The sequence below is a fragment of the Melanotaenia boesemani genome, chromosome 23 (assembly GCF_017639745.1).
Source record: "Melanotaenia boesemani isolate fMelBoe1 chromosome 23, fMelBoe1.pri, whole genome shotgun sequence".
Lineage (NCBI taxonomy): Eukaryota > Metazoa > Chordata > Actinopteri > Atheriniformes > Melanotaeniidae > Melanotaenia > Melanotaenia boesemani.
This window is the reverse complement of record NC_055704.1, coordinates 1,859,659-1,871,932: the sequence shown is the minus strand read 5'-3', so window position 1 is coordinate 1,871,932 and position 12,274 is coordinate 1,859,659. Positions and strand designations below refer to the sequence as shown.

General features: G+C 38.7%; 1 protein-coding gene across 1 annotated transcript; it reads right to left on the bottom strand.

The window, feature by feature from the left end:
* Nucleotides 1–2,810: 2,810 nt before the first annotated feature.
* On the bottom strand, nt 2,811–12,049 carry prl2 (prolactin 2). The gene is made up of 5 exons (XM_041977572.1): nt 11,958–12,049; nt 11,504–11,691; nt 7,476–7,583; nt 7,043–7,222; nt 2,811–3,243 (listed from the first exon to the last, which is right to left on the bottom strand). The coding sequence occupies exons 1-5, from the start codon at nt 11,977–11,979 to the stop codon at nt 3,049–3,051; spliced, it is 693 nt and encodes a 230-aa protein (XP_041833506.1). The 5' UTR covers nt 11,980–12,049; the 3' UTR covers nt 2,811–3,048.
* Between the last annotated feature and the right edge of the window lie 225 nt (nt 12,050–12,274).

The window sequence follows — 12,274 nt, the reverse complement described above, 5'->3', positions numbered from 1 at the left end:
TCATTTTGCTATTAGAGCATCGAACTCAAAAATAATGCCCATAATCATTGGCTTAAAAATGACTAAAATGGCTGGGTGGAAGTCTGAGTTCTAAGTGCTTCTAGTTTCTCATCACGTGTGAGAGCATTTGTGTTGGAATATTAATTCCTCGACATGACCGCTAGTTATGGTTTCAAAAATTCATTATGCAACTCTAATGGAGCTTGTTCTTGACTTGGGAACAAGAAGAAGACTCAGCTAGCCGCTAGCATGTAGCAAAAGATATGAAGAATTATTTAAAACAACCAAACAACAACAGTGGTGGTAAGCTAGTGGCAGACAGTGATGGATGTGCAGACAGACTGGATGGTGGCGGTGTAAAAGGGGATCAGCAGCTCCTGTAGCAGGTTGAACTTCCTAAGCTGTCGCAGGAAGTACAGCCTCTGCTGGGCCTCTTTCCTGACAGAGTCTATGTGAGGAGTCCACTTCAGATCCCAAGAGGTTGTGGTTTCCACTAACCTGAAGTGTCTGCAGTAGACAGGGTTGTTGAGGATTGTGAGGGGGGCAGATGTTGGCAGGATTTCTCCTTAAGTCCACTATCATCGCCACACTCTTGAGTGGGTTCGGCTCCAGATGGTTCCGTCTACACCAGTGGACCTGTTGTTCCACCTCCCATCTGTATGCATCCCTGTCTTGGATTAGACTGACCACAGTGGTGTCATCTGCATACAGGAGTTTCACAGAAATCCACTGGCAGGTGGAGGTGGGCACTATGAGCTGGGTGAGCTTCCAGTGGAGGATTTTATGGGTGACTGTGTTGAACGCAAAGCTGAAGTCCATGAACAGGATCCTCGCATACGTCCCTGGGGAGTCAAGGGGATGCAGGATGTAGTGCAGTCCCACATGAACTGAATCGTCTATCAACCTGTTTGTCCAACAGGGGGCCTGTGGTGTCCCTCAGGTGGCTTAACTTGCTCAGCTGGCTCAACACCAGTCTCTCAAAGGCTTTGCATGATCACAGATGTCTGGGTGATTGGTCTGTAGTCATTTAATCCTGTGATGGGGCTTCTTGGGGACCGGTATAATGACAGAGTGTTTGAAGAATGAGGGCACTTCACACAACTCCACGGATTGGTTAAAGTTCTGTATGAAGGTTGGAGCCAGCTGTTCAACACAGACTCTTAGGCAGTCTGAGTCAAGCTGACTGGGAACTGTCTGACTATGATCACATAACAATCATATATATTGAAGCTTGCAGAAACACTTTACCATGGCAACATCAGTATTGGCAAAGATTAACATCATGAACCACATGGTTCTCAGGTTCAGACTCAGTAGCAGCAGCAGGTCCATCATCACGTCCAGATGAGTTCTTCAGTTTACAATCAGTCATCTGCAGCTGGTTCAAACAAAATGATGTCAGTAACACTTTATTCTATTGTATGTTCTGCTATAAGCAGGTTAGGATAAACTTGTTATCTTATTTTCCACATGCTGTATTCATTTTCATACGTTCTCACCACCGTCAGCTGATAATTAAGGCCCCCCAAAAAGGCCAAAAGCCAGTCTGACAACATTAGTAGGTATGACTGTGTGTTTGTGATTGAGTAATAGAAAAATCTGAAATGTAGACTGCCTTGATAGACATGACACAAATGTACATAAGCCAGTGAGTTCCACCACAATGTGTAGTTTGTTGCTATTGGCACCACCGACTGAGAAATCTTAGAAGTGTAATTTTACATTGTGTCATGGACAATTTTTACAATATTGTTGTGGGTAGGGGGGCCCCTTGGACACTCTGTGCCCAGGGGCCCCGGCACTTTTAATCCGGCCCTGCACACACCTGTCTCTCATTGAGCTAATTTTAAGGGTTGATTGGCTTCCAGAGGGTATCAATAAAACCACTTCAAAATACTGCATAAAACCAAGGATATAAAATGAGTAAAACAAGTGGTTAAAAATATGAATAAATAACACAAATAAAATAACATGCAGTTAAGGAAATAAATAAACCATGTCCTAATTAAAATAAGTCACACACCCTCTTTAGCCCCATCACAGTTACCTGGATAAGAGAAAATCCAACTTCGTCCTACATAAAACTGATTTACTGACTGGTTCTGATTGATTGATCTGGTTTTATATTAAAAATCATGTACAACAGCTGAAAAACTTTCAAGACGTCTTCAGCTGGTGAGCAGAGTCACCCTGGAGCCGTCTCAGGACAACAGGACAGGGAACTGTGATAACAATAAAAAACTGGTATTGCTTGTATCTGCTGGTGTGTGGGACTGATGCAGAAAAACTTAAATGCTGGATTTATTAAGTTTTACTTTTAGCTAAACTGTAGATGTTTGAAGCACGTTGTATTATTGTGACTGATCCTCACAGAGCTGTTGCACAAACATAGGATTTAGACATTTAGGATGAAGCTGGGCTAGCGGAGCTCTTTTTGTTCATTTTTGGCCTCAGCAGTCTGTCTTCCTGTCAGTAAATCAACACGTTGCTGTTCAGAAGGCTGGAAAATGTGTAACTCTAGATATGTTGGGTTATGATCAAGCAGCGCTTCTACACAGGAGCATGATCATCTGGAGCGTTGATTTAACTTCAGATTTCTGGATAAATCAGAAACACACAGACTGAAAACATCTGATTATTACAGATTAAAAATCATCTTTCCTTCATTTTGACCTCTTGCAGCAGCCAGAAACTCAATTTTCAGAGCTGGTAATAATTTCCGGATGTGGAATGTACTGCAGCAGCGAAATGAATTAAAATCCATAATGTTTAAATATTTTTATTATATGACCATACTTAAACATGATATGTCTTTTATAACACGTATTACACTCATCTGTTCATGTCTGTCATCTGTTCTCTGAGGACGGAACATAACATGTGGGGCAACAGTTTCTGGTTTCCTCTTCAGCCAGGACAGAACTGAACAAATGATGCTTGCATCAGCTGATGTGACAGAAAAACCACAGCTTTGTCAGGGTTGTTTGTATAACTGAAATATGTCTGTTCCACTTGATATATCCTAGTTTGTTTTTTTGTTTTTGGCTTCTAACATCCATGCTCTGGGACGATTCGACATTTAAGGATCTTCAGGTAGTTCTGAATTTTGTTGGAGTCTCGGCGGAAGCAGTAGAGGAGGTCGTAGTCCTTCATGAGGCGCCACTCTGCAGCGTCAGACCCCAACAAAGCCTCTGGAGAAGCCAGGCTGCTAACAGAATTCCCTAACATTCCCAGCACCTGCATCTAGGAAGAACATAGGAAGAACACACATCAGGTTTATACAAATATAACCAACAGGTTTCTGAGTTTAGTTCTCACAAACTTATCTGTGTTAAAGATAGTTTGAGATAAAAGTAGAAAGAAAGAAAGAAAAAAAGAAAGAAAGAAAGAAAGAAAGAAAGAAAGAAAGAAAAGAATAAGAAGAAATGTCGATGGTTTCCATCACACAAAAGATGCCTGAACTAAAAGTTGAACTGAGTAGAACATGTTTAATTAAGCCTGTTTTCTTTGTCACCTCATTCTATCATTCTAGCAATTTAACCCTTTAAACGACATTTTCAAAGTTTTTAAGACACTGTAAATGAGAAACAAAGTTGAATATGCACCAGAGTTTAAGATGGCAGTAAAATGACTCATTTAATATAATATTTCTGTATCATAGGTTGGCCATAGTAGATTCTATATCTTTTACTGTGAACAATGTATATATATATATTAGTGCTGGGCAACGATTAAAATTTTTAATCGCGATTAATCGCATCGTTACGCGCAAAATGTCTCTTTCCTTTAAAAGAAGGCCTACAGCTATATAAAGAAAATGCAGTAAATTTTGGTTTACTAACACACATCAGGGGTGTTTAACCTGCGACTCTGGACCTTCCACTATGCCTCTAAATATGTGGCTAAAACATTTTTTTAAATCCATCTTTCTTGTCATTAGGTTGGAAACCAGGGACTTTTTTTTCTTTTACAGCATTTTCCACAAATATCTCCATCCCTTAGAAGAAAGTCTGTCTATCCTCTTTTTATAAAGGTTTTATGTGTTTCCTTTATTTTAAAACCTTAAAAATTTAAATTAAAAATGTGGTTCTTCAAAAATTACAAATATCCTATGGTGGCTCTTTATTAAAAATATGTATTAAGCTGACTTTTTGAAAAGTCTCATAACATTGCGTCTCTAAAGGAGTTTTATTTAGCTGTCTGAGGGAAAATGTTTCTTTGGATTGGAAAGGCTGCAGACCCCTGAACTAAACACATAAACAGGTTTAGCAGCAATTTTCTCTTTAAACAGCAACAGTTAAAATATTTCTTCATGTATAAAACCACATATTTATGAGAAAGAAGGATGAAATGTTCAGGATTTACTAACTAAAAGGTAAAAAGTCAGCAGGATGGATTTAAAGCTGTGAAGCTGCTTCCTTCTAAACACAGAAGGAACAATATGTGATGAATATCAGCATCAGGTGAACAGACAGAAAGCAGGATGAGAATCTCACAGCTTCTAGATGGTGAGGAGAGAGAAATATTCACAATATGCACAATAACTTCCATCCATGCACCTTCACTGCTTCATTATCCACATTTCTGGATATAATTTCTTTAAACTTTCATTCTCAGCTTGACTGTTTAGCTTCACCTCTGCACCTGCAGCCTCTTCTACTGGGAGTTAAGGGTTAACATCTTGTTTCCGGGTGTAACGTCAGGTCTGTAGATGTAACTATAAACATGTGTGGTATCCACAGAAAGTCCAGAATCTCAGCTACCAGCTCAGTAAAACCATTTCTATCACCAACAAACACAGTTAAGACAACAAATTATTTAAAGAGCAGCTACACAAAGTCCGAAAAATATGTCAACACAAATGTCGTCTCCCCGTGTCCACCCCACGACATGAACACGAACAAACGACTCCTCTACTGAAAGCTCACATCTCTGGAACATGGAGGAGGTTCTGTTATGTTCTGGGGCTGCTTTGCTGCATCTGGCACAGGGTGTCTTGAATCTGTGCAGGTACAATGAAATCTCAAGACTATCAAGGGATTCTAGAGAGAAATGTGCTGGCCAGTGTCAGAAAGCTTGGTCTCAGTCGCAGGTCATGGGTCTTACAACAGGACAATGATCCATGTTGTAGAAAAATTACCAAGAGTCTGGAATGAGTAAAAGTATATAAGGTTTATTTACAGGAGAAGTATTGCAAAAAGAATTACTTGCAAGTAAGAGAGTGGTCGTCCCGACTTGCATGGAGTCGGAAGAGACTCTGATGATTCATCAGAGAGAAACAGTTTTATTCAGCTGGTCTCCAGCTGAAGGTCAAACAGCAAAATAATAAATGAGGAATAGACGACTGAGTGGAGCCACTTTCTTCCAGTTTTCAGACAAAGCCCACATACCACAACAAGCTGATATCCCAAAAAACTATTGCTATCTAGCAGGTGGAAAACCAGCCTCAACTCTGTCATATCAGAGCTCTGGAAGAAAGTGATCAGTCTGACCTCACACACACACACACACAATGTAAACTGTAACTTCAGTATACTGTAGAATGACAACACACAATATGAAAATGTAAAAGTGAATGGATTAACAATATTAAAGAAAACTGAATATACATGTGATTATTATGAGTATATATGAGTGATTACCATATACAGCTAAATTTCTTTCACACCCAAAACACAGCTAAAAACACCAAGAATGGCTAAGAGGAAAACATGGACTATTCTAAAGTGGCTTCTATGAGCCCTGACCTAAATCCTATTGAGCATCTTTGGAAGGAGCTGAAACATGGCGTCTGGAAAAGGCTCCCTTCAAACCTGAGACACCTGGAGCAGTTTGCTTATGAGGAGTGGATCAAAATACCTGCTGAGAGGTGCAGAAGTCTCACTGACAGTTACAGAAATCATTTGATTGCAGTGATTGCCTCAAAAGGTTGTACAACAAAATATTAGGTTAAGGGTACCATCATTTTTGTCCAGGCTTGTTTCATGAGTTTATTTTTTTAAATAATTCTGTTGAAGCATGGCTGAAAAGCAATGTCTGACTTTTACTGGTTACATTTCATAGAATTTTTATTTATTATTACTTTTGTCAGATTCAAGTTATTTCTGTGAACATTGTGAGTTTTTCTCTCAATAACCGAAGGGTACCAACAATTTTGTCCACATCTGTATCTTGTCTGGAACATCATCTATGTTGAATGTTTTCATGAACTGTAGTATTCCAGCCCCCTTTTCTAAATCACATGTTAAAACTCTGAATGGAACATGTGACAGTGGGCTCAGATTTGATTGACAGATTAGTTCTGTTGTTAGAACAAGTTTTTTTCAGCTCCGTCTTTTGGCCAAAGTGAAGCCCTTTTTCAGTCAGCAGGATCTTGAAAAGGCAGTCCATGCAATCATAAGCTCAAGACTGGACTGCTGTAATGCCCTTTATGTTGACCTCAGTTGGTCTTCAGTTTCATGTCTCCAACTCATACAGAACGCTGCTACCTGATTTTTAACAAGAACATCCAGATGTGAACACATAACTCCCATGCTGTCGTCACTCCACTGGCTTCCAGTTTGTTTTTAGAATAGATTTTTTGAACTTCTGTTGTTTGTTTTTAATGCCGTTAATGGTTTGAACCTCCCACCAGATGAGGCTCAAACCACCTTCTTGCTGTGAGGCTGTGGTGCTAACACCACACCACACTAACATGCAGCCCAAGTAATTACATAATGCAATTAATTACACAAATTAGTTACCACTGTTAACACATTATTTTTTGACAGCCCTAATATATATATATATATATATATATAAAAATATATATTAGAGAGAGAGAGAGAACTGTGGCCAACTGCCAGGTCTCATGTCTGCCATCTAGTGGCAGAAAGTGGGAACAGATTTTAGTTCTCTGGCCTGATGTTTGTTGCGATTTCGCAACTTTGGTCCTGAAAGGGTTAACACAAAATGTCATCTCTAAACCTGAACATGGACCCAGCAAATCCTGCAGAAGAAAGGATTCATGGTTTTGTTTATGAACAAACAGGTGTGTTTTTACCTTTTCAACCACTTTTTGTACACCTTTCCGTAGCTCGTGCACCATGTCGCTCATTTCTAAAGACTTATTGGAGGTGAAGCTGTTGAGGTCGCGGTGGTGAGCCATATTCTGGTGGAAGTGCCACAGAGGATCTCTCCACGCCACCAGGAGTTTAAGGATCACCTCTGTCAGCTCCTCCCTCTGCAGTCACATGTTTTAAAAGTCAGCTGGATTTGTTGCCATGACAACTTTGTACCTGATGATGGGGTCAATTTAAAACCAACATGAAAGAGAGGTGGATGGAATGATATCGATGTGAAATAAAGAGATCTGAAACAGTTGTATAACTCATCGTACCAGGAACGGAAAGGTGACATGATCTCTACCTTCAGCTGTAAACATGAAGTAGATGTTGATGTCAATGAGAGGAAATAACTTTTAAAGGTTAATTCACCGCCATTCTCTGAGCGTTCTCTTTTCCATTTGGGGTGAGGATGGTGGAGGTGTGACAGTTACGACTGACCCGGCCAATCTGGTTCTTACTGGGAAGGAAGGAAAGCTCCTGAAGGAATGAATGAAATGTCAGAGGTCAGGTGTCATTTAAATGTCAGAGTACGGAAGTGATGAATGAAATAGTAAAAAGTATGCTCTCTGTGTGTGTACTATGATCTTCACACACACTAAGAACCAGGCATTGTCAACCAAACCAAACACAGTTCAAACCCCAAGCAATTATATGGGAATGTAAGGAAACCATGAGAACAGCTCTGTCCACTTTAGAGCTTCTGATAATTTCTCCACTTCCATCAGACCACACAAACAAAGCAGACTATAAAGATGCCTTTGTAAAGCCTTTGTAATCACTGTGGGACAGAAAGTCTGGGAGCTAGCAGCCAGAATCAGAAATCATTTTTTTTTTGTTGTTGTTTTGTGGTGAAAAGTTTGATTCCAGATCTAAAACTCTGCTAATGTGTTCTATGACTCTGCCTTAATTTGAAATGAATTATGAAGGTCCTGCTGGTTTCCATGGAGATGAAGGAGGTTTTAAAGTGAAGGATGCTCTCTTCCTATCATAGACCATCTTGGGCTTCACTTCTTTCTAGATCTTCATGGTGTTTCTAAGGTGAATGTGGGGCTATCCCTGGATCCTCCTGACTCTAACCATTGATACAGGTGTTCATCATCATCATCGGCCGATGGCTTCCTGAGATATTTACCTGTGTAACACCTCTATTAAATACCTGGAAACCTGCTCAGGTTCACTATTTACCTTCTACTGTAGCACAGATCCTCATCAGACATTACTTTACTAATTCCTAAAACTACTTTACTTGTTGCTCGGACTACTTTCGCAAGTGCTAAGACTACTTTACTAATTTCTAGAACTAGTTTAGTAATTCCTAGGAATTCCTTAGGCCACTTTAGTCATTCCAAGGACTAACTTACGTAGTGATTCCCTCAACAACTTTACCCATTTGAAGTCACTATTTGCTAAGTCTACTTTACTGGTTCCTTGGACTAATTTACTCCTTCCTAGGGCTATTTTCATAATTCGTAGGACAACTTTACTCATTCCTAATACTATGTTTATAATTCCTAGGTCTATATTAGTAATTACAAGGGCTACTTTACTAATTTCTGGGACAACTTTCCAAACATTTCAAACAATACACCACTAATAGGAATGTACTCATTCCTATTTTAGTTCCTAGAACAACGTTACTAGTTCCCCGGACTACGTCACTAATTCCTAAAACTAATTCACTAATTCCTAGGACTATATTACTAATTCCTGTGACTACTTTACTCATTCCTAGGACTGTCTTAGTAATGTCTAGGACTACATAATTACACTACACTAATTCCTATTACTAAGTTGCTTATTCCTACGACAACTTCATTAATTTCTTTTTATACTTACTAAGTCTTAGGACTACTTTACTTATTCCTAGGACCAATTAATCAATTTCTAGGACTACTCCGAAGATTATATTGGTGTTTCCTAGGACTAATTTACTTATTCGTATGACTAGTAATTCCTAAAACTATGCTACTAATCCCTAGGACTACTTCACTAATTCCTAGGACTACTTTACTCATTGCTAGGACTAATTTACTCATTTCTACGACTACTTCACTAATTCTGATGGATACATGAGTCATCCCTAGGGCTATGTTGCTAATTCCTAGGACTACATCAATAGCTTCTGGGACAACGTTAATAAGTCCTAGGAGTACTTCACTGATTTCTTGGAAAAATTTACTAATTCCTAAGACTGCTTATTCATAGGACTACATAGTTCATTTCTAGGACTACTTTAGTAATTTATAGGACTACCTCACTAATTCATAATACTACTTAATTCATTCCTAGGACTACTTCACTAATTGCTAGGACTAGTTTACAAATACCTAGTACTATTAAGGTCACTATTTCATAGGGTGACATTACTAATTCCTAAAACTAAATCACAAAGTCCTCAGACTACTTCACTCATCCCAAGGACTGCATTACAAGTTCATAAGAACACATTACCATTTCGTAGGGCTACTTTACTAATTACTTGGACTACATTACTAACTAGTAGGATCACTTTACTAATTTCTGGGACTACTTTACTCATTCATATGATTACTTTATGTATTCCTAGAACTACTTTAGACATTCGTAGGACTACTTTACTTTTTCATAGATCCACTTTACAATGTCTAGAACTACTCCAGTAATTTGAAGGACTCCTTCAGTAATTCAGTGTCTACTTAGCTTATTCCTGGGACTATCACACTAGTTGCTAGGACTTTATTACTAATTGCTAGGCCTTCCTTACTAATTTCCTGAACTACATCATTCATTCCTAGGACTACTTTAGAACTTGCTTAGGTTATCTTAATTATTCCAATGACAACTTTACTGATTCCTAAGACTTCGTAACAAATTCTTTACCAATACCTAGAGCTACCTTAATCATTCCTAGGACTATTTTTCTAATTCTTAGGACTATGTCATTAATTCCTAGGTCTGCTTTACTAATTCATACTTACCCATCCTAGGACTACATCACTAATTTTTAGGTCTACTTTATTGGTTCCTATACTATTTCACTAATTCCTTGGATTCTTTCACTAATTGCTAGGACTATGTTCATAATTCTAAATCTACTTTACTCATTCCAAGGACTACTTCACCAATTCTTTTGACTACTTTAATTGTTCCAACGACTATGGTACTAATTTCTAGTATTAATTTATTCATTCCTTTGACTATTTTAATATTTCCCAGCGATACGTTAATAATCCCCAGGACTACTTCACTAACTCCTACAACTGATTTTACTCATGTCTAAGACGACTCCACTTGTTTCTAGGACTGTTTAATTCCTAGGACTATGTTACCAATTTTTATGACCACATTACAAATTCCTAGGACTAATTTACCAATTCCTAAGGATACTTCACTGACTCCTAGGACTACTTCACTCATTCCTGGGGCAATCGTAATTTCTAGGACTACTTCACTAATTCTTAGGACTATTTTACTCATTCCAAAGAATGAGTTCCAAGAAGTACTTCGTAGGAGTACTATATTAATTCCTAGGACTATTTCACAAATCCCTAGCACTACTTCGCTCAATCCTCAAGACCATTTTACCAGTTCTTAGGTCTACTTTATTCATTCGTAGGACTACAATACTAATTCCTAGGACTACTTTACCATTTTCTAGGAGTATGTCAGTAATTCCCAGGAATACATCACTAATTTCTCGGCATACTTTACAAATTCCTGTGATTACTTCATTAATTTCTAGGAATACTACAAAAATTTCTAGGACTATTTCACTAATTCCTATAACTATGATACCCTAACCAATGACTACTTTTTTTTATTTGTAGAATTATTTTGATCATTCTTGTCACTACTTCAGTAACTTCTGGAACTATGTCACTATTTCCTAGGACTACTTCACTCACTCTAAGGACCACATTACTCATTCCTAGGACTAATTTACTAATTCCTATGTCTACTTCAGTAATTCCTAGGACTACTTTACTTATTCCCTAGGATTATGTTACTAATCATTCCTTGGACTATGAGCCTTTTTTAATTTCTGTGACTATGTTAGGATTAATTTTCTAAATTCTGGTTGTATTTGTCTGGTTTTCACTGAAAGTCCTGTGTTTTTTTTTTTTTTTTTTGATGATATACATTTTTGACATTGTTCCAGGTCAATTTACTCTGACACAGCTCTGACAGCTGACACACATCTTGATTCTGACAGCTCTGTTGTAATCTCACTTGTCACAGACCAAGTATATACATACAGCCCTTGTAGTTTTGACGATATACTTAATTTATTTTGGCTTTGTCATTTCAGACAGGAGTAAAAAAAAATAGACTTCATCCAAAAGAAGTTAATGGTTGGCTCCAGTCAGAGGCAATAACACTTAGATCCAGTTTCTGAAACATTATCAGAAGACACTTACGAACTCAGAATGGAGGTCATTGGATATACCGTGCATCCTGGCTGAGTGCTGAATGACCCGGTCAAACAGGTTTGCCAGGGAGAGGACATGGCATCCAGCCTGGGCGTTGGTACAGAGAGGTGCTGCCTCTACGCTGGTCAGCCGGCTGCAGAAAACCAGACAGACTAGTACCACCCACATGCTAAACACTGGAAAGACAAAATACAAGGCAAGAACATAAATAAAACAAACTCCACATGAACTCTGTCTTTTCAATAAACTTTTCTTTCAGTGTTTAAGGTTGAATGAAAAACCCAGAACTAATGGAACTAAAGAAAAAAAGTAATGATGGAATGGCAGTTTGAGGAAAATTAATGAAAAGACAATAACAAGACAGAGAAAATAAAATCTGAGTTCTTCCTTTTGGTTCGTTAATGCAAAATCCTCTTTTTTTCCTGCCTTTCTTGATATCTACCTGATCTGATGTGTCCAAGCATCCCACAGGGTGCAGATGAGTTCCTGTCTCTGAGCCGAGAGGACAGATATGTTTCTGTTTAAAGATCTCAGTAGATTCAGATGAACGTTTCCCACTGACAACTTCCCTTTAAGAACGGGAGAAAGGGAGAGGGTGAAAGAGAGAGAGAGAGAGAGAGAGAGATAGGGAGGGAGAGGCAGGACTATGATGGTCAATCTTGTCACAGCCACCCATCGCTGACTGTACCAGGTCCATCTTCCAGTACCAGGTTGGACCCCCTTTTTACTCCAGAACTGCCTTAATTCTTGGTGTCATGG